The following is a 22,095-nucleotide window of genomic DNA, read 5'->3' on the forward strand; positions in this document are numbered from 1 at the left end:
TTCACTACAGTACAGTGTCTTATATTCGTCATGTGACCGTCTGTGTTTCTTGCACTTTTTACTGCACTGTTAGTGTACAGTTTTATTATTATGTTGCTGTGTTTATTGTAACTCTGGGACAACAATTTCCTTCGGGATGAATAAAGTCTTATCTTATCGATGTCTCACGGTGTTACCTTTGATTGATTGAACACTAAATGTGAAGAAAACTCCACATGTGTCGAATTGCATTTTCACATCATCTTTGCTTCCTGGTGCAGAGCTACACGGAGGGTCTCATGGTCTTCAGTGCCTTCAATAAGTGCTTCTGCAAAAACTCCTACGCCAGCCTGCCCGTCTACAAGGAAGCCATTTACCAGATCATCGAGGTAAGACCCCGCGTTACATCTGTCGCTATAATCTCTACAGTAGGTCGAATGGTCTGTTTCTCTCACATCCTGTTACTCGAGATTGATTTTGATATCTGTACATTTTCTCTTTTTACTACGGTCGTTTTTTTAAAGCGAGACATGGCAGGCAAAAACGTTGTGTTTCATGCACTGGTCAATTTCGAGATTTTTTGATTCCATAACATGTTTTCTTTCAGGCTTTTGGAAGGAAACGTACAAAATACACATTTAGGTGTTTATTTGACTATAGTTTGTCTATTCTGAAGGCTTTTACAGAAGGGTTTGTTCATATATCATTCATAGCCTGAATTATACAACATTTTATACATAAAAACATGGCGAAAATTTATATTTTAGGGCTGTTGACAGTATTTTCTGATTTATGGAGTGATAAAAAGAGATATCAAAAAATCCCTTCTGTAAAAACTTTAGCTTCTAATATGACTACCGAATAATAATAATTCCTTACATTTATTATAGCGCTTTTCCAGATGCTCAAAGCGCTTCACAAATACACATATCATACATGCAATGGTCATGTACTGTGGACAATACCCACAGGAGCAAGTTCAGGTGAAGTGTCTTTACAGACGCAGCAGCAGCGGCGGGTTTCACCCCTTGATCTGATGATCATTGCACAGCGCACTGCGCCACACCGTCCATCTTCACGCCTCGAGGTCATCGAGGCGCTTTTACAAGTATACATGTACTGTGGACAATACCCACAGGAGCAAATCCGGGTGAAGTGTCTTGCCCAAGGACACAACGGCCTGACGCAGTGGCGGCGGGAGCGGGTTTCGAACTAGAGTTCCCCAGCACTCCCCCTTGATCTGATGATCAGATGCACAGACCACTGCGCCACCCGTCCCTCAAAAATGAGTGAAACAAGAATGTTGAACCTGGCTTCACCCAATGTTCAGATTTGTGTTAGATTAACATATGCGCATATTTAATGAGTATGGCTCATTTGCATATTCAAACTTGCTATTTCAGAAAACTTGTAATACAAAAAACAATTGCCTGAATGTAATTAATTAACTGGAGGAATGTCTTGCTGATATCTTTAAGTTAAAAAAATTACCCTATTCACCTGAGGTGTCTCGCCTAAACCAGTGAATCCCCACGGCCCGCGGCAAAACACAACATCTTGCAAGAAACAGCGTCCGAGGGCTTGCAATGAACTGAATCAGATGTGTTTAACCAAGTGTCTGGTACTTAACCTGTAACCAATACCTTCTGCTTTTTCTAAGACTATTGGCCAACACCAAGTCGTATTTATCTTTTAAAGACCTGGAAAGGGTTATTAACGCCTTTGTGACCTCAGACTGGACTATCCTGACTGACCACATCACCCCAACTCTGGCCTCACTGCACTGGCTTCCAGTCCGGTTCAGAATTGATTTTAAAATCCTTTTATTTGTTTTTAAAGCCCTAAATGTTCTGGCTCCGGCCTATATAGCTGAACTCCTCCATCGCTACACCCCGGAGCCTTAAGGTCCGCTGACCAGCTGCTGCTGATAGTGCCCAAGACCAGGCTCAAACCCCGAGGGCACGAGCCTTCGCAGCAGCTGGCCCCAGGCTCTGGAACACTGCCCCTCCATGTGAGGTCGGCCCGGACCCTAGGGGCTTTTAAATCCACACTGAAGACTCACTACTTCTCTCTGGCCTTCTAGTCAGAGTGCGGTCACGACTCCTGACTGTTCCATGTGTTGCTTATCTGTTGTGATTTATTGTCTTGTGTTTTTATGTGTTTAAATTACATGTACAGCACTTTGGCTCGACCAACATCGTTTTTAAATTTGATTTGATTTGATTTCTGACTATTCTCCTGTTTGAATCGACCGCCCTGTGTTGTGTTGACTCAGACAATGTTGTGTTGACTCAGATAATGTTGTGTTGACTCAGATAATGTTGTGTTGACTCAGACAATGTTGTGTTGACTCAGATAATGTTGTGTTGACTCAGACAATGTTGTGTTGACTCAGATAATGTTTGTGTTGTGCAGCTGGCCGGTGAGCGCTGTGGGAAGTCGTTCTCTGCGAAAGGAGGAACCAAAGAGAAGGAGCTGAAGCTGATGCTGGACTGGGCCTCTGAGGGTTTCCTGCCCTCCGGCCCCGAGGGATTCCTGCCTCCTGGTAAGAGCGCTGTTATCAACATTTAGGGATGCAGGGATGACGTATTTTTGTAGGCCGACCCGGAATTAAACTGCGCATGGGTTCTTTGGACAAAAAGCAACCGGGTTTCTCCAGAGGATTTTGGAAAATAGCTCGAATTAAGATCTGTGGAAACTTACCTGTTTGATGAATGCACGTTCTGTTCAGCCGGATGATCTCCACATGTCTACTTTTATAATGTTCGAATCATAAATCTAGAAGCTAAATGCTAACGTTATGCTATAAAGGAACTACAGCCGAGTCCAGCAGCACGACTTCAACGTCACGCCGACTTCAGATCCATATTCAGACACAAGTTGAAGCGTTTGTTTGAGCACTCTGCAGGAGGCAGGGACTTGCTTTCAAGCAGAACAGAAACTAACTCAGAGGAGTGTTCACGTGTTCGGCGTAATGACGTACAACGGCCTCCACGACTTCTGGAGTCCTATTCAGCCACTTGGTAACAACCATCGCTTCTCAGACACGTCCACTCTTCAGAAATCCCCAGTGGGGTCCCTGCTGATGGATTTAATGTCGTAGAACAAAACGTGATCCGTCTCTTCGTTGTGTCTCAACCACAGACCTTATTTCAGATACTTTCCTAAACCCTACGGAGAGCTCCCATTGGCTCTGAGACGAGGGAACAGGAAGTGGAGAAACGCTGACTCACCTCCTGGTTTTAGGACTCGTTCCTGCACCGCTCTATTAGGAGTTTAAAAGTCCCTTTTTGATGTCTTTTAAACCGCTCCTTTGTGTGTCAATCAAATACATGCATTCAGGTGAATATTCACACACTGACCCAAACACGGCAGGAATAAGGCAGCCCCACGTGTTGCACAGAGGAGAGAGGGAGGTGTGCTCACAACACAAGTCAAATGAAAGGAAAGTGCAGAGCAGGAAGTATTAAAGGTCTCCTATCGTACGAAATGCACTTTTTGATGTCTTCTATACATCAATACGTGTCCCCGGTGCGTCAGAAGACCGTCTCTCGTTCCCTCCGCACCCACATCTCTAAAAACGGAGCTGATTCAGTGAATAGACTTTTTGCACTACTTTTTATTTTGCCATTTTTATATTTTATTACATCGTTGGAGGAGCTCAGGTCAGAAGAATTTAATTGCCATTTCTACTCTGTAGCTTTGTGCATATGACAATGAAAGCTTTGAATCTTGAATTTGCGTCCGACGTAACATCTGAAATGCGGACCCACGGGCCAATCAGAAACGTTGCTATCAGAAACAATGCTCGACTGTTTTGGACGTAATATGGTCGGTGTTTACATTAGCATCGCTAGCACTCAGAGCTAACCTGTACTGGAGAGCATGTGTGTGAAGAAGCAGGAAGTAAAGAAAGGAACTCACTTTGTGGTAAACCTGAGAGAGAATCCCTGATGTGGTTTGGAACACGATGGCGTTTAATCACGGCAGCATTTAACTGAGTATCTGCCGCTAGAATTCTCCTGCGAGCTTTCGTCTCTTTTTTTATTGATTTTTTTTTTTTAGAGCGAAGGACCCAAAAACAGCACTTCAGTAAAATGTCTGATCTGTTTGGTATTTTGAGCAAAACACACCATAGACATGTTTTTAATATATTTGTATATATCTGAGACCCATGATATATGCCTACAAATAGTATAATGATCCGTAATCTTTTGTCTTTGCCAGTGGCGGCGCCAGAGTATTTGTGTTGGGTAAGCTATGGTAGGGCTAACCCATACAGCGGTGGGGCTCATGTCAGTCAATGTAATTACATACACGCCCCCCTTGACAGTGAAACGCCACGCGTGAGGGTTCGATTATTTCCCCGTCTCAATCCAAATTGAACTGAATGAAATAAAAAGGGCGACCTGGAGCCAATCCTGCAATTTCCCCACAGGTGAAAGAGTTGACATGCTGAAAACCCAACCCCTGCTGGGGGGAATACTAACATAAAATACACATTCTGGTCCTCTCTTGAGAAGAAAAATAAATACATCTATTACTACACGACATATTTAAAAAAAAAATGAATACCATTTTAGTTTTCTGTTACTTTGTTCTGAAAGCTGAACCTGCTGCTCCTCACAGAGAGAAGAGGCTGTGAATGACTTGACATGGTGGATAAGGGTGGATAGCCCCCATTGTTCTGTGTGTCAAAATGAAAGACAGCCCACCCACCTATCACTCATCAAACCGTGCGTCTTATTTCATTACGTGTTGATTTCTATCAACACGTAATGTTGTATCGATGTATCGGGACTTCCTGCAACAACACCACGTCGTTATCTTGATTCTGATTGGCCAGAAGACATTATCAAAGATGTTCTATCGAGAAGACGATCACTACGTGACAACAGTTTTCAAAACCGTTTCTAGTCTTCGGTATTTCCAGACAAGTGGCTGCTGGCTGGGGCTCAGCCATTTCTTGGTCTGGCTGTCGCCGACCCCAGCCATACCCTGGTCTTTGCTCTGTTAGTCGTTACATATCCAGCTTTTTCTTAATTTTCTCCTTATGTCGTCTCTCCCTGCTTCTTCAAGATGCCGCCGCCGCTGTTCTGGAAACTTCTGACTCGGCCCCGTCTGACTACCAGCCTCCACCGAAAAGGAAATATGTTTTTAAAAACAAGGCAATCACACCCGCCATCATCTATAACCGAGGTACACAATATACCACATTTAGTCCAAAAAACACGTCTTCAAGAGTAAACGTTTCTCTCTAGATTTAGTCACAGAGTATAATCTTTTTTATTCCTTATGTGCGATTTTGTTTTCTACAGAATTGATTCGAGAAAAGGTCAAAGAGGAGGGGAAAACGATTGAAGGTAAGTTGTATGTGTGGAAGACGTGTGATTTTATATCAACGAACAATCCTGAATTTTAACTCGATGGTTTGTTATTTCAGATTTCTGCTTGTCTTGTGGATCCACTGAGCTTCAGGTGCAGCACCCGCTGTTCGAAGGTGGTCTTTGTCTCAGATGCAAGGTAATTTAATGACAAATAAGTTTGTACGTGTTATTTGGTGTGCTTCCCTCCATCCCACACCACTTGTTTTTAACATTTATTAGAACAAGTTCCATGACAGTGAGTCTCACACAACGTGGTACAGATACAATATCATACTGTTATATATACACCAGGGTTTCCGTTAGCCGGTAAAATGCCTGCTAACGGAAACTCTGCTACACAATTATTATTATTATTATTATTATTATTATTGAAACATGAACGGTAAGTTTCAAATTTGTCCGTTAAAATAAATTCTGTCCGGACATTTGACCGACGAGAAAAAAGTACAATGTATAATAGTAATTATCCCCTTATCGGAGAACACCCAGCTAGTAACCTAGCAACCAAGCTTCAGCTAGCGAGAGCACGCTCGTGAACCGTTGTGCCGGTGTTATGAATGCCCGCTGAGATGTGCATGCACCTCGCGGGAGCGCGCACGGCGTACAGCAACAACTCCCAGACATTTCAATGATCTGTACGGTTTGGAAACGGTATCGGTACACGGCATCACACCGGAGCCTCGCTGCGGGGAAACTTTGGCGCTGTTCCGAGTTTGTTCTAATCTGTCAAAATGACAGACTGCTTTCAGATTTTTCCGTCATTGTTAAAAAGAAATCGGTCATAGACGGAAACTATTCGGTTTACGCGACCTCTGCCTCCGGGCGACGTTTGGCTCTACGCCAACCCTAAAAGCGGAGGTGCTGTGGACGCTAAACACCAATCCTACAACAGCAACGATGAAAGATTGTAGCCAAGGCAGCAGAGCTCAGAAGATACACACACACACACACACACACACACACACTTTCACGGTTAGGCAGTATTTTGTTCTGGTTTCTGTCTAACACGCCAACACAGTTCTGTGTGCTGTTATGTTCAGTCATCGTTCTCATGTTGAACGTGAAGACATTTACTTTGTAAGTAACTATGGGACGTATTTCTTCTTTCATAGCAATTATGCTTCGTGCTTTCTTGCCGTGAAATAGATCTTAAATTCGATTGAAAGTGGTCTTAAAAAGGTCTTAAACTTGAGTTGGTGGAACCGGCAGGAGCCCGGTATCTGTCTAGTGTCCGTTGCTCCAAAGTAGTTTGAGCCAGTTCAGAGTAATCTATTGAAACCAGAGCTCTGAGCATCTTTTCCAATTCCCAACGTCTACCCTCCATCTGAAACTCAGCTGCCCCTAACACCACGTCTCTTTCTGCAGGAGAACTTCACAGAGACGCTGTTCCGTTACGATGAAGACGGGTACCAGTCGTACTGCACCGTGTGCTGCGCCGGACAGGAAGTCATCCTGTGTGGAAACACCAGCTGCTGCAGGTAAACGTCACCAGTCTTTCTAATCATTTGACCTAAAGTGCTCCACAGCTTCTCTTGGACTTAAAATCATGTATATATTCAGTTTCATATTTAATATTCCATCCCTCACATACTTATGCATATATAATAACTTGCTTTATTGTTAATTTGTCAATTCAACTACTTTCTTGTTTATTTCTTGTCTTCATTTTGTATTGTACGATGCCATGTTTGTTATGCTGCTGCAACACTAACATTACTTCTTATCTTCTTGTCTCCTCCAGGTGTTTCTGTAAGGGCTGTCTGGAGATCCTGGTGGGTCCGGGGACCTTCGACGCTGTGAAGGATATGGATCCGTGGAGCTGCTACATGTGTAAACCCGCTCTGTGTGCCGGGAACCTCAAACTGAGGCCGGACTGGAGCGTCAAGGTCCAGGACTTCTTCGCCAACAACAGCGCCATGGCCTTCGTACGTGTTACAAATATCTCCCTGGTCCCCGGCTTGAGCTTCAGTCTCAGGATCCATGTGTTTCTGACTCCAGGATGGAAGTAGTCAAAACTAAAAAAGAGAATTCGTTGGTATTTTTCTTGGTTGGTAAAGATCTGACGTTTCCCCAAAATATGACTTTTTCCTCAAAAATATGACTTTTTCTAAAAATCTCAAAAATATGACTTTTTTTCTCAAATATCAAAAAATTCTGACTTTTTCTCAAAAATCTTTAAACTTTTTCTGAATACTTAACATTGTTAATAATACTCCCTGGTCCCCGTCTTGAGCTTCAGCCTCAGGATCCATGTGTCTGTGATCCTCTCCAGAATGGAGAGGATCATCACATACAGTCATCACATACAGAGCATCAACTAGTTCCTGAGCAGTGTCCTTCACATGCTGATATCCAAGAGAGGGAGTTACACAGTCACAAGATGGAGGACTAGAAAGCAGTACTCAATGTTTACTTCAGATTAGCTCCACGTCAGAAATGAGCATGCTTGATGTCTCTCTCCATAGAGGCTGAATCATCATGTTCATCACACAGCTATCATCTGCCTCAAACAGTCCTGATGCTCTTCTAGTTGATACAACCTAATGTGAAATACAGTATTCTCAACACTTGTACCCCCTAATTAAATAATGAAACAAACCTCCGGTCGGTACACAACAACTGTCTCTTGCTCAAAAATGCTGAAACTGAAACTTGTGTACTATTTTCTATTTAATCCCAGGAGCCTCACAGAGTCTACCCCTCCATCCCCGCTGATCAGCGCCGACCAATCAGAGTGCTCTCGCTTTTCGACGGCATCGCAACAGGTCGGTTATCTTTTTTTGTCGATGCTTACTATTGAAGAGGAACCGGGAGTCCGAATACAAACGAGACTTCTATTTGAGTGGCAGTGCGTATAATGCGTGTGTTCTTCCCCACAGGCTACCTGGTGCTCAAAGACCTGGGCTTCAAGCTCGATCGCTACATCGCCTCAGAGATCTGCGAGGACTCCATCGCCGTGGGGCTGATAAAGCACGAGGGGAAGATCGAATACGTCAACGATGTTCGAACCATCACCAGGAAACACGTGCGTTCACACTGACCTTATCTAGAGTTGTTTTATTGCTTGTTCTTAACAAAACAGTGTTCCAATAGATGTTTTTTTTATTCTGGGGGAAAATAGGTTTCGTCTTTTTAAATATGGAGATTTACTGCTTTATATCTTAATAAAAGTGACTGTCTTTGGACATCGAAACACATACTTGGACTTTCAGAAACTGAATGTGACATTTTTCAATATGTTCTTACGGTTTACAGATAAAGGGAATATTTAGAAAGTAAACATGACGTTTTTCTCTGAATGCCGATCGCTTAAGAAACACGTGGGAATCAGAGGGCTTCAAAACAACACAGAAACAGGAATGTGTGTGTGTGTCAAAACAACACAGAAACAGGAATGTGTGTGTGTGTCAAAACAACACAGAAACAGGAATGTGTGTGTGTCAAAACAACACAGAAACAGGAATGTGTGTGTGTGTCAAAACAACACAGAAACAGGAATGTGTGTGTGTGTTGCAGCTGGCGGAGTGGGGTCCGTTTGACCTTCTGATCGGAGGCAGTCCATGCAACGACCTCTCCATGGTCAACCCTCTGAGGAAAGGATTATTCGGTATGTTATTCCAGACATGTTGGTAGCGGTGCGTGTGGAACTGGAAACAGGTGGTTGCTGATGAATTAATGTTTAGTTTCATACATCTGGCCTTTTCATAAAATAAGTATTTAGAGCCGCGTAAGATTTTCATTCCCAGATAAAACATTAAAGAAAACAGACAACATGCTGAGATGGAAGAGGTCGATGTCAGACAATAAACAACGTACGACTTTTTACAATAAAAGTATTTGATTATTCTCCGAGATTATGAATTCCCTAATGAATGAACACGAGGTCGTTCTGAGGAGAACGCGTTCATGGGTTTGTTGTTCTCTTCTCAACAGTTAGAGAACAGCAGAGTTATGATGATATGCTGGTTCTGGGTCGGAGTCAGGAGTATTCCCCGTTTCCAAATGTATATTATTACATTTTTGCTTTTAATCTCAGAGAATTTCTTAGTTTTGTCTTTTTTTTATTTATGTATCTTCACACGTTTTCTCTCCCTGGTGATAACCCTCTCTGTGTTCCTCTCTCCCTCTCTCTCTCTCTCTCTCTCTCTCTCTGTCTCTCTCTCTCTGTCTTTCTCTCCCTCTCTCTCTCTCCCTCTGTCTCTTCCTCTCTCCCTCTCTCTCTCTCTGTCTCTCTCTGTCTGTCTCTCCCTCTCTCTCTCTCCCTCTGTCTCTTCCTCTGTCTCTATCTCTCTCTTTCTCTCTCTCTGTCTTTGTCTCCCTCTCTCTCTCTTTCTCTCTCTCTCTCTCTCTTTCTCTCTCTCTGTCTCTCTCCCCCTCTCTCTCTCTGTCTCTCCCTCTCTCTGTGTTTGTCTCTCTCTCTCTGTCTCTCCCTCTCTCTGTCTTTGTCTCTCTCTCTGTCTTTGTGTCTCTCTCCCTCTGTCTCTCTCTGTCTTTGTCTCTCTCTCTCTGTCTCTCCCTCTCTCTGTCTCCCTCTCTCTGTCTCTCTCTGTCTGTCTCTCTCCCTCTGTCTCTCCGTGTCTCTCTCTCCCTCTCCCCCTCTCTCTCTCTGTCTTTGTCTCCCTCTCTCTCCCTCTCTCTCTGTCTTTGTCTCTCTCTGTCTCCCTCTCTCTCCCTCTCTCTCTCTATCTCTCTGTCTCTCTCTCTGTCTCCCTCCCTCTCTGTCTCTCTCTCTGTCTTTGTCTCTCTCTCTCTCTGTCTCTCTCCCTCTCTGTCTCCCTCCCTCTCTCTGTCTCTCTCCCTCCCTCCCTCCCTCTCTCTCTCTCTCTCTGTGGTGCAGAGGGAACTGGACGTCTGTTCTTTGAGTTTTACCGCCTGCTGACGCTCATGAAGCCGAAGGAGGGCGACGACCGCCCGTTCTTCTGGCTGTTTGAGAACGTGGTGTTCATGAGCGGCCACGATAAATCAGACATCTGCAGATTCCTGGAGGTGATTATATTATTTATTAGTGTTAGGATAATCTCCCTCGTCCCCGGCTTGAGCTTCAGATTCTTCTTAGCTTTGACCAATAAGAGTCCGTACTCAAGTTGTTGTTCTTGATATTTATTAAAGAAAATAAAACAGACGATGACTTCAACTGCACCAAAGGGTCAACAGAATACAATATCGTATGGATTAAATTACCTTCGTCACACCCATGTGATACGTGCCAGAAGTGACCGACTATAGGATGTAAACAAATAATGATAATAAAATAAAATATTGTTGGCTCCTACATGTTGTAAGAATCCTCTCAATTGAATGGCAAAGCTTTATCTCTTATTATTATTTCTTCAGTGTAATCCGATCCTCATCGATGCAGTGAAGGTCAGTCCTGCTCACCGAGCGCGATACTTCTGGGGAAACCTCCCCGGCATGAACAGGTAAATAATTCAAATCAATATTCCCTTTCTTCAGTACATGCTCCTTAAAAACAGTTCTTTAGTTTCAATGCCTGTGTGGTTTTCTCTTTAGACCTCTGGCTACGGCTATGGATGATAAAGTCGGCCTGCAGGACTGCTTGGAACGCGGGCGCATGGCAATGGTAGGAGCTTAACGTTTCCCGTGTGAGAAAGATGACATGATAAAGTGCTCAATAGATACATTTGGTAACATTTTTGCATTTAAAATGTCTTAAAGGGGCCATATTCTAGGACTCTTTAAAGTCTCTACTTTAAAGAGTCCTCTCCTGCTGATGTTCAGGTGTATATCAGTATGTAGTGTCTGTCCTTTAAAGAGTCCTCTCCTGCTGATGTTCAGGTGTATATCAGTATGTAGTGTCTCTACTTTAAAGAGTCCTCTCCTGCTGATGTTCAGGTGTATATCAGTATGTAGTGTCTCTACTTTAAAGAGTCCTCTCCTGCTGATGTTCAGGTGTATATCAGTATGTAGTGTCTCTACTTTAAAGAGTCCTCTCCTGCTGATGTTCAGGTGTATATCAGTATGTAGTGTCTCTACTTTAAAGCGTCCTCTCCTGCTGATGTTCAGGTGTATATCAGTATGTAGTGTCTCTACTTTAAAGAGTCCTCTCCTGCTGATGTCAGTATGTAGTGTCTCTACTTTAAAGAGTCCTCTCCTGCTGATGTTCAGGTGTATATCAGTATGTAGTGTCTCTACTTTAAAGAGTCCTCTCCTGCTGATGTTCAGGTGTATATCAGTATGTAGTGTCTCTACGTTAAAGAGTCCTCTCCTGCTGATGTTCAGGTGTATATCAGTATGTAGTGTCTCTACTTTAAAGAGTCCTCTCCTGCTGATGTTCAGGTGTATATCAGTATGTAGTGTCTCTACTTTAAAGCGTCCTCTCCTGCTGATGTTCAGGTGTATATCAGTATGTAGTGTCTCTACTTTAAAGAGTCCTCTCCTGCTGATGTTCAGGTGTATATCAGTATGTAGTGTCTCTACTTTAAAGCGTCCTCTCCTCAGAGGAGAGCAGGAGACCCGTATTTGTAGAATGTAATATTGCGCATTTAAATGTCCTTCCCATGGCATTCAAGTCGTCTCAGTTTAACTCGGTGCTTCCTGATTCTGATTGTCGTTTCTTCCTGCAGTTTGAAAAGGTCCGCACCATCACAACAAAGTCCAACTCGATCCGGCAGGGGAAGATGGGCCCGCTGCCCGTCACCATGAACGGAAAAGAGGATTACCTGTGGTGCACGGAGATGGAACAGTAAGATATTCTGAATATGTTTTTATCCTGGGTCTAGTCCTTATATCCAGAGGGGGGAAGTAGTGGAGTACAAATACTTAGTTACTGCACTTAAGCACATGTTTCTGGTATCAGTACTTTACTCCACTACTTATTTTTCTGAGGACTTTGACTTCTTACATGTTGAACCCAAATACCTGTACTTTCTACTTCTTACATGTTGAACTCAAATACCTGTACTTTCTACTTCTTACATGTTTCAAACAGGCTGGTTACTTTAGTTTGAATCTGTGTTTGAAACACAAAAATACATTTGGTACAGCCCTAATTTCTACGACTCCCTGTTTAATTCTCATTGCCGATCACGTTCTTGACCAATCCGACTTCACGCCACGACTTCCTGACCAAGTGGTAAAAAGCTGACTCATTTAGGACTCATTCCTGCACCACAGGTTCAAATATCCTAATTGTGGGAATTGAAAAGAAAAGTGGGTTTAAAGATCAAAGACTGTTCGGGTAACAGTAAAACAGGAACATGTGTTGTCTGGAGATGCAACATGATTGAAAGAGAATATAAAAAGGTTAGAAAAGTGTCAGAAGAACTATAATTTCACGGGAAGACTAGGAGTCAGCGTTTCCGCCAGGGGGGCGTCTTGCCTTCATTTGACGCCCTCATTCAGCTCGGAACGCCCTGAACTCGAGCCGAGTCGAAGAATAATTATTAATAAAGAATATTAATTCGATAGAAGATCGAGAGTTTTTATTGCTTGAAATGACGAAAAGGAAAAAGTGCAAGGACGTCCCTCTGTTGGAGGGGCAAAGGAGTCCGGTGGGATTCTTTTCGCCGCCAGCAAAGCTCGTTCCTGTGACGGAAAGGGTACTGCCGGCGAGCCTCGGCAGGGGTGCTAGTGGCGCCGTGAACGTCGGAGCCTCGGAGCCTCGCAGCGGCGAAACTGAGGCTCCATGGGAAACTGTGGTAACATGGGGTGGTTTAGGAGCCGAAAGATTCCCATCACCAATACGTAAAGAGACAGTATCTATAAGGGACGGCTCAATTCAAAATTCAAGTCGCGTGACACGACGGGACGTCACGCCCTCTCAGCCCTGGTCTGGCGGAAACACTGCGAGGGGTCGAGGAGTGTGAGAACTTGGTGAGGGATATTGTCAAACATCTGGAACAAACTCCCAGAAACCTGCAGGTCCGCTGCAACTCTGACTACTTTCAAATCCAGGCTGAAGACTTTTCTGTTTGTCGCTGCTTTTAATTGAACTATTCACATCTCACACTGCTCTGTTAATCCATCAGATTAATGATAAAAACCTGGAGGACATTATACAACTTCTGAAGTCCTCCTCCTGCTGCCTTGATATTATTCCAACAGGATTTTTCAAAGATGTTTTTCCTTGCATGGCCTCAGAACTACTTCATATAGTAAACAAATCTCTTCACTCGGGTATTTTTCCACAGGCCCTGAAAACTGCAGTCATTAAACCGCTCTTAAAAAAGAATAATCTAGATGCTTCAGTAATGAACAATTACAGGCCCATATCAAACCTTCCATTTCTAGGTAAAATCATTGAAAAAGTTGTTTTTCAACAGTTGAGTAATTTCTTGCATTTAAATAACTGTTTCGATGTGTTCCAGTCAGGCTTTCGTCCAAACCACAGCACTGAGACTGCTCTTGTAAAGGTCTTCAATGACATCCACTTAAACACAGACAGTGGCAGAACTGCAGTGTTAGTATTATTAGATCTCAGTGCTGCGTTTGACACTGTTGACCACAACATATTACTAGACCGACTGGAAAACCGGGTGGGACTTTCGGAAACAGTTCTAAATTGGTTTGAATCCTACTTAAAGGACAGAAACAACTCTGTTTCTATAGGTAAATACACATCTGAGTTGACAAATATGACATGTGGGGTTCCTCAAGGCTCCATCTTGGGGCCTCTTCTCTTTAACGTCTACATGCTACCACTGGCTCAGATAATGAAGAACAACAAAATAAGTTACCATAGCTATGCAGATGACACACACATTTACATAACCATTTCACCAGGAGACTATGCTCCAATTCAAACACTGAGTAAGTGCATTGAACAAATCAATGACTGGATGTGTCAGAACTTTCTCCAATTAAACAAAGATAAAACTGAGGTAATGGTTTTTGGAGCCAAGGCAGAACGTTTAAAAGTTAGCGCTGAGCTTCAGTCTGCAATGTTCAAAACAACAGATAAAGCCAGAGATCTAGGTGTAGTCATGGACTCTGACCTGAGTTTCAACAGTCACATTAAAACAGTTACTAAATCAGCCTACTATCACCGAAAGAACATATCTAGGATTAAAAGACTAATGTCGCAGCAGGATTTGGAAAAACTTGTCCATGCCTTTATCTTCAGTAGACTCGACTACTGCAATGGTGTCTTCACAGGTCTCACTAAAAAATCTATTAGGATGCTGCAGCTGATTCAGAACGCCGCTGCTCGAGTCCTCACTAACACTAAGAAAGTGGATCACATCACTCCTGTTCTGAAGTCTTTACACTGGCTTCCTGTGTGTCAAATAATAGATTTCTAAATACTGCTGCTGGTTTATAAAGCTTTGAATGGTTTAGGCCCAAAATACATGTCTGACCTCCTGCTAAACTATGAACCATCCAGATCTCTCAGGTCTTCAGGGACTGGTCAGCTTTCTGTCCCCAGAGTCAGAACTAAACCTGGAGAAGCAGCGTTCAGTTATTACGCTCCAAACATCTGGAACAAACTCCCAGAAACCTGCAGGTCCGCTGCAACTCTTACTACTTTCAAATCCAGGCTGAAGACTTTTCTTTTTGTCGCTGCTTTTAATTGAACTATTCACATCTCACACTGCACTGTAACTTTTACCCATGTACTTTTTCTTTTAATGTTTAATTGAACTATTCATATTTTAGACTGCACTTTAACTTTTATCCATGTACTTTTCCTTTTAATGTTTATTTTATTAGCTTTTCTTTTTAATGCTTAATGTCTTTCATTTTTTGTAAAGCACTTTGAATTGCCTTGTGTTGAAAAGTGCTATATAAATAGACTTGCCTTGCCTCTGTAACTTTTATTCATGTTTTATTATCTTTGCTTTTTAATGTTTCTAATGTGCTCTTAATGTCTTTCATTTTTTGTAAAGCACTTTGAATTGCCTTGTGTTGAAAAGTGCTGTATAAATAAACTGGCCTCTCACTCAGCCTGTATTTCAATCTTCTTTCCTCCTCCAGGATCTTTGGCTTCCCCAAACACTACACCGATGTGAACAACATGGGTCGAGCTCAGAGGCAGCGAGTGCTCGGGAGATCCTGGAGCGTCCCGGTGATCCGACACCTGTTCGCCCCGCTGAAGGACTACTTTGAATGTGAATAACAACTGTGAACAACAACTGTAAACAACAACTGTGAACAACAACTGTGAACAGCTGATCCTGCCTTACAAACACCACGGTATTCAATCTGTCCTGATTCACTGTTCGACTTTTAGACGTGTTTTTCTCATCGTTTTTATCCGCTCTCACCAGCAGGCACCGACACTTCCTCCTCTCGGTGCGTTGATCAAACTATAATCTACTCCTCAAGCACGAGGCGAGATTAACGGGGGGTTAACTATCTTTCTTTTGGGCTAATCTCAGGTTATCTGTTGTCACAAAGATGGTTAAAAAACCCTTTTCCTGACCGATCAGCTCAGGTGTAAAAAGTATTAATTCCTACAGGAAACACAAGCAGTCGAGACATGTGTTTGCCTACCATTATAATAAACAATCAGGATTAATTCAGTCAGAGCTTTACTTCTATCCATTATTGTTGGTTCAGCATTAGAAAAAAGCCTTCCGGCCGTCCACACGGCGGCGTGCGTTGAAGCTTCCGACGCTTCTGCCCATTCACTTTGAATACTTTCCATACATTTTAAGACCTCATCTCCACTTGGAGTTCTAACCGGTTACCTTGGCGACACACTCTACCTCACATTGACTATATACAGTATTGATTGTCCTTCCTCCTTATCTTCCAACCATTTGGACGCAGACTTGCATTTCCCCATAATGATGTTGCTTAGCAACCGGCGTAAACGGGCCTTCGCGCTACAAAATCTAAAAATGCTGTTTAATACTTTTTAGAACTTTTAAATAGCCTTCGTTTTCAACTTGTAATGCTTTTTAAGACCCCGCGGACACCCTGCCTTTGCCATATCCATATTTGGACATTATCCATAATATTTCTACAAGGGCTGTACCAAATATTCTAAGGTTTCACCAAATTAGGAACAAAATATAAATCAGATTATGTACGTTTCTGCAGCCCTGTTATCATAGTAGGAACTTCAATTCTTCATTCATAGCTGGATATGTGGATTATAAATTAACATTTAAATGTGCTTAATGTGTCTGTGCAGATACAGATAAGACACTAATATCATTTCAATCAGGACAGACGGTTCTGATGTAAGAATACATATTTGTTGCGAGGAATACACACATTAATGTAATGGAGTTTTGGCGATGAGGCCCCGTTGTGCAGGAGTATCATTCGGGAGGGGAGAACCGAAGGTTTAGCGGAGCACTGTGATAGGCTTGTGAGAATAAAGCGAAGTGATTGGTTGAGCTGGGGAATGACGCCCCCGATCAGTTATTGAGAGGAGAGGGAGTAGTAACATCGACATAGGAATTGAATGAGTAAAGACGGTCTTCCTGGTTGAACTTGCGCTGAGCTTCATTTGTTGACATTTAGCCTTTTACATTTTTTTTCCCGTTAAATAACATTTTTTTAAAAGCTCGTAATGTTAAAGTAGTAACTTGTGTAACCATTCATAGCTGGATATTTGGATTATAAATTAACATTTTAAATGCTGCCGATCACGTTATATGCATATAATATATATTTAGTGATTATCTGTTATTGAGCATCTTTTTTAATCCCGTTGATCTCGCTCTGTGCTTCAGGCTCTACCTCAGTCAGTATTTCTGTATTTTACCGTAATATTTTACCAGGTTTCGATCCAAACATGTTCATTGTCAGCTGATTTTTGTATACGTTTTATGCAAATGACATTCATCTCTCTGTGGTTCTTTACAGAATCACTCACTGGTTGGTGCTAAACTCTTATTATCCTCCATTATTCTATTACAATGTCTGCTTTTAATACCAAAAATATGTTCTGTCTAATCATGGAGAACAAACCAAGGCGTGTTAAAGAGATTTTTTATTAAAGTGACTATTAAAGACCAGCTCGGTTCCACCTCAGGAACAAACCATTTCTACTGGAAGATACCAACTAATACAGTCATGTGTCTCTTTTTATTTTTTTGAAGCCATTTGGCACGATTGATTTTGTTTTAGATAAAGAGGGTGAAATGTAAAAGAAAAAGAAAATAACTAAAAATAATGAATAAAATGCTAAAATCTCATAAAAAAATATTATTAGTTTAATTTTTAGAAGTAGAGAAAAACCAGCAGCTACTGTAATAAAAGATAATTGAAATAACAATTAACGCATTTAACTTCACCTCTTACGTTCAGTTTTCAGTCATTTTTGGCGTTAAATTAACCTACAATATGTAAAACTACAAAAGATATGGCTCCAATATGTCTATGCTCGTTGGACAGCATGAAGACATCTGATGCACATATTTGTTATTAGCTCTCATACACACAAAGTAGGAGCCTCTTAAGGGCCGTGGTGATTGTTTGAAGCCTTATTCGTACTGAGAATTACAATTGAATGTTGATTTAAATGCTAAAAAAGACTAATTGGATCCCCTCAATGCCTTAAATTCAAAATGTAGGATTTTGTTATGATGACAGTCCTTTTATAGAAGCTTGGAATGTGAAATCCAAAGCCTTAATCTTCGTTTAATCCCATAGTAACGTTTATTTAGCAAACAAACCCACTGATATGGTCTTTAAATCTCAACATGTGTGTTTTAACTAACTAAAAGTCTTATTTTAGCCTTATAATGAACTCTTAAATCATCAACAGTGCTGCTCATCTGTGCCTGATTTAGTGTTTTAATGTCACTTGTGTTTTTGTCGTTACACATTAAGATATTTGAGCTGCCTTCAGTGTGAATCTGGGATTTCCCCTGCAGTGTTTTCAACATTTTAACTGGAGTCAAATCATATTTCTGTGTCTCTTTTTACCTCATTCTTTTGGGTGTTTTAATTCCTGATGGTGCTAAGCTAACGGCGCTAAGCTAACGGCGCTATGCTAACGGCGCTAAGCTAGCGGTGCTAAGCTAACGGCGCTAACCTTGCATGTACAGTTTGTTTTTAAATGGGCCGCAGCTCAAAATGTATTTCTTGTAGTCTGTTGTTGTTTTTCTGTGTGTTGATGTTTGTTTTTTATGAAATGACAGTGATATCAGTAAATATTAGTGATGTAAACAAATTGATGATTTAAAAAGTGCAAGAGGGATTTTCATGGGATCTGTTTCCTTTTCAGGACTTTATTGTTTTTACTGTTTTCTGTAATTAAACTCATACATGCAGGATGGAGTTCCCCCAGATGTCTTTTCTTATTTCTCTTTATCATATTGTTCATGGAGTATATTTATGTAGCAAGTGCAATGTCATGATTCCACCACAAGAGGGCGCCGTTGTGCTGCAGTATATCATTGTGTCATCTTCCGGTAGATCGTGTGGATCCGGGGTGTTTCTCAATGTCGAGGAAGGCTGCTCCTGAGCCACTATTTCAAGCATACTAAGTCATCGAGTGCCGCCGAAGCACTGTTCCAATGTCCAGCATATTTGGAATTCTACCGAGCCCGGCATACTTCGTTTGGAGAAATTTCGAGGCTGCACATGTGTAGACTGACTCCGGTCTTAAAATCCCCACAATGCTTTGCGCACGGACCAATTTCCCCAAATCTGTGGCGGGAATCACGCTCCATTTAAGGCGGGGCCTCGCATATGACGCACACCTGTTCCACCATTCTTCGTTTTTCCGAGGCTAGGAAGGATTCTTGCCTCGCTTCTGAAGCAAGTGACTCGGAAGACATGTGCTACCAAGCAAGCGTCCTCGACATTGAGAAACACCCCGAGTCATTGGAGAGACGTCCAATACTAAGATATATAAGATACTTTTTAAAAAACTAAATAAACTACCCAGTATGAACTGTGTTAGAGCCCTTATTAGAATGATTAGGTCCTTAAAGTTGTAAAACGCACTAAAAGCCAAATCTAGTTTTATTTCCTGTCTCCATTCATTCTACTGAGCCGAGAGTGGGAGCTCGGGGGCGGGGCTTAAGGGGCGCATGCTCTGTGAGCGCACATTACAGGTTCTTCTGCCCTGACAGCTAGGCATGATGGGTAATCTGTGACGGTTCGCTCTGTGCCTTCATGCACCAATGAGCAGCTCTCATAGGAAAGACCGAGACCCCGCCTCCGACGCTGTATCCAGTTCTTATTATACATCCATGGGTCATTTCCTGTGCCTTTGTCAGTTTATTTGCTTTATTTTCTCTTCAATGTAGAAATATAAGGTTGCTTGAGACCGAAACACTCGTGTAAAATACAAATGGAAAGTAGAAGCTCAATTATTATTATTATTATTATTCAGTAAATAATTATTCTGAGGTGACACCTGGTAACTGATCTCTATTTACAATATGTACATCTCGTTGAGTCGGAGAAGTTCTCGCTTCATAACAAAAATACTGATTTTAAAGTTCACTCAAACGGTTTACGTCTCCCAGGGTTTGAGCCTCCTCTCCATCTGAGAGGCAGTGGGACTCTCGTTCGTTGGTTTTATTTCCAGTGTGGCGGCTCCGGGCACTTCCTGTCCCGCCTGAACGAATTGCATCACCTCGGCAAAGGAGAGCTGCTTCTCCTCCGTCTCTCCAGATGCTTCTGTGGATCTTTCTCTTGGTTCGGCAGATGTTCCTGTGGATGTGTCTCTACGTTCTCCAGATGTTCCTGTTGATGTTCCTGTAGATATTTCTCTAGGTTCTCCAGGTGTTCCCGCAGATGTGTCTCTACGTTCTCTAGAAGTTCCTGTTGATGTTCCCGCAGATGTATCTCTACGTTCTCCAGATGTTCCTGTAGTAGATGTCCCTGTAGGTTCTCCAGATGTTCCTGTAGTAGATGTCCCTGTAGGTTCTCCAGATGTTCCTGTAGTAGATGTCCCTGTAGGTTCTCCAGATATTCCTGTAGTAGATGTTCCTGTAGTAGATGTCCCTGTAGGTTCTCCAGATATTCCTGTAGTAGATGTTCCTGTAGTAGATGTCCCTGTAGGTTCTCCAGATGTTCCTGTAGTAGATGTCCCAGTAGGTTCTCCAGATGTTCCTGTAGTAGATGTCCCTGTAGGTTCTCCAGATGTTCCTGTAGTAGATGTCCCTGTAGGTTCTCCAGATGTTCCTGTAGTAGATGTCCCAGTAGGTTCTCCAGATGTTCCTGTAGGTTCTCCAGATGTTCCTGTAGTAGATGTCCTTGTAGGTTCTCCAGATGTTCCTCCTCTCTGCTCCTCCCTGTTCTCAGAGTCCTGGTGTTTCCTCCACTCTCTGTATCTCGTCCGGTCGATGGGCTCCACACACCTGCAGACAAGCATCACATTTAGTCAGTTACTGCACTGTGTGTGTGTGTGTGTGTGTGTGTGTGTGTGTGTGTGTGTGTGTGTGTGTGTGTGTGTGTGTGTGTGTGTGTGTGTGTGTGTGTGTGTGTGTGTGTGTGTGTGTGTGTGTGTGTGTGTGTGTGTGTGTGTGTGTGTGTGTGTGTGTGTGTGTGTGTGTGTGTGTGGTCTTTTTTCTCTATAGTTATGTCCTTAAATGTTGCATTACCTCGCCTCTTATTTGTTATATTTGTTATATATTGTTAAGCACCAAACACCAAGGTAGATTCCTTACGAGTGAAGACATCTGAATGTATAAAGTAACTGAAGCTGTCGGAAACATGCAGTAGAGTAATTAAGACAGTACTATACATGTGTACTTATTGGCAGTACTTTAGTAACTGCAGGTATTTCCTCTCAGAAGAGCTTCTCCTCTGCAGTTTTCATTGTTATTGTAGTTTTCTTCTCTATAGTTAAGTTCTTAAATGTTGCATTACTTTGCCTCTTATATTTTATATGTGTATATATGTTATGCTCCAAACATCAACGTGGATTAATGATTTAAATACATTTTTAGCCAAAGATTCCTTGCAAGTAGAAAGTATTTTTCTACATAATTAGTACTAAATAAATAGTACTTGCAGGTGTTTCCTACCTGTTGTAGAAGAAGAGTTTCAGCTGCAGCAGTTTCTCCTCTCTGCAGGTTTTATTTAAATCCTTCAGTCCCTCCTGAAACCTCTGATCAGACTCAAAGTCAAACGAGTGAAACCTCCGGAAAACCGGCTCCATTTAATCTGTGAATAACTTTAATTTATGTGATAATACTTCATCAGAATCCGGTGTCTGTGTGCAGCTGCCTGGCTCTGTTGTTATTCCGCTCGTGTTAAAGCAGGAAAATCAGTGGAGATAAAAGATTATGCAGCCCCCTGTAGGACGGGAGTGTAATTACACTCTGTATTTTAATAATAATTTAAAAAAATGTATTTCTTAATCGTGGAATACATTTAAAAACACACAAATATGTTCTCTTTTAGTTTCAGGACTCATAATGAAGTTTGCATGTTAAAAAACTGACCCCCATTGTTGGTAACTTTTGCACATCCATTTTTCTTATTCTTTAAATACAAGTAGTATTTCTCAGAGGTTGTGCGATTTAAGTTATTCTTTAATAGTATAATTATTGGTTTTCAGTTTACAAATTGCACTAAATTAACCAGGGAAACCAGTTATATAAAAGAAAGCAAACATTTCCCCCTTTCTGCTCTAATTTTTACCCATTTTTAATTAAAAACATCTATTGTATATAATTGAGTATACACAAAAAAGGAGTACATAAATAATGATAACAATATAAATAATGTTTTTTCAGATCAATGTGCAAGATCATAATCTAAAAATCTAAACTAATTCTATTGACTATATGTTGGAATTAAATGTAGGCATTTTCTTCTAATGCCACGACTTTATAATCCACTCCTTTAA

The 22,095-nt window shown here is 41.9% G+C and overlaps 2 protein-coding genes across 2 annotated transcripts in view; one reads left to right on the forward strand and one right to left on the reverse strand.

Annotated features, from left to right (window-relative positions):
* The window catches only part of dnmt3ba (DNA (cytosine-5-)-methyltransferase 3 beta, duplicate a), a 30,825-nt gene extending 15,372 nt beyond the window's left edge, over window positions 1–15,453 (forward strand). Inside the window, exons 14-28 of the mRNA XM_034086391.2 lie at window positions 261–368; window positions 2,395–2,524; window positions 5,059–5,178; window positions 5,298–5,342; window positions 5,423–5,502; window positions 6,732–6,844; window positions 7,108–7,291; window positions 8,047–8,131; window positions 8,246–8,391; window positions 8,883–8,973; window positions 10,204–10,352; window positions 10,701–10,786; window positions 10,878–10,947; window positions 11,951–12,069; window positions 15,300–15,453. Coding sequence (XP_033942282.1) covers window positions 261–368; window positions 2,395–2,524; window positions 5,059–5,178; window positions 5,298–5,342; window positions 5,423–5,502; window positions 6,732–6,844; window positions 7,108–7,291; window positions 8,047–8,131; window positions 8,246–8,391; window positions 8,883–8,973; window positions 10,204–10,352; window positions 10,701–10,786; window positions 10,878–10,947; window positions 11,951–12,069; window positions 15,300–15,441 — 1,668 coding nt within the window. The 3' untranslated portion in view covers window positions 15,442–15,453. The remainder of the gene's footprint in view (window positions 1–260; window positions 369–2,394; window positions 2,525–5,058; window positions 5,179–5,297; window positions 5,343–5,422; window positions 5,503–6,731; window positions 6,845–7,107; window positions 7,292–8,046; window positions 8,132–8,245; window positions 8,392–8,882; window positions 8,974–10,203; window positions 10,353–10,700; window positions 10,787–10,877; window positions 10,948–11,950; window positions 12,070–15,299) is intronic.
* Window positions 15,454–15,468: 15 nt separating this feature from the next.
* On the reverse strand, window positions 15,469–21,479 carry LOC117449065 (protein SPT2 homolog). Its single transcript, XM_034086438.2, has 2 exons — window positions 21,269–21,479; window positions 15,469–20,599 (listed from the first exon to the last, which is right to left on the reverse strand). The coding sequence occupies exons 1-2, from the start codon at window positions 21,400–21,402 to the stop codon at window positions 19,750–19,752; spliced, it is 984 nt and encodes a 327-aa protein (XP_033942329.1). The 5' UTR covers window positions 21,403–21,479; the 3' UTR covers window positions 15,469–19,749.
* Window positions 21,480–22,095: the final 616 nt, after the last annotated feature.

This window comes from Pseudochaenichthys georgianus, chromosome 7 (genome assembly GCF_902827115.2).
Source record: "Pseudochaenichthys georgianus chromosome 7, fPseGeo1.2, whole genome shotgun sequence".
NCBI classification, from domain to species: domain Eukaryota; kingdom Metazoa; phylum Chordata; class Actinopteri; order Perciformes; family Channichthyidae; genus Pseudochaenichthys; species Pseudochaenichthys georgianus.

Coding starts and splice junctions, on each gene's coding strand:
- LOC117449065 (XM_034086438.2), bottom strand. CDS start 21,402: ATGGAGCCGGTTTTCCGGAGGTTTCACTCGTTTGACTTTGAGTCTGAT. Junction 20,600..21,268: donor AAACTCTTCTTCTACAACAG/GTAGGAAACACC, acceptor GCTTGTCTGCAG/GTGTGTGGAGCCCATCGACC.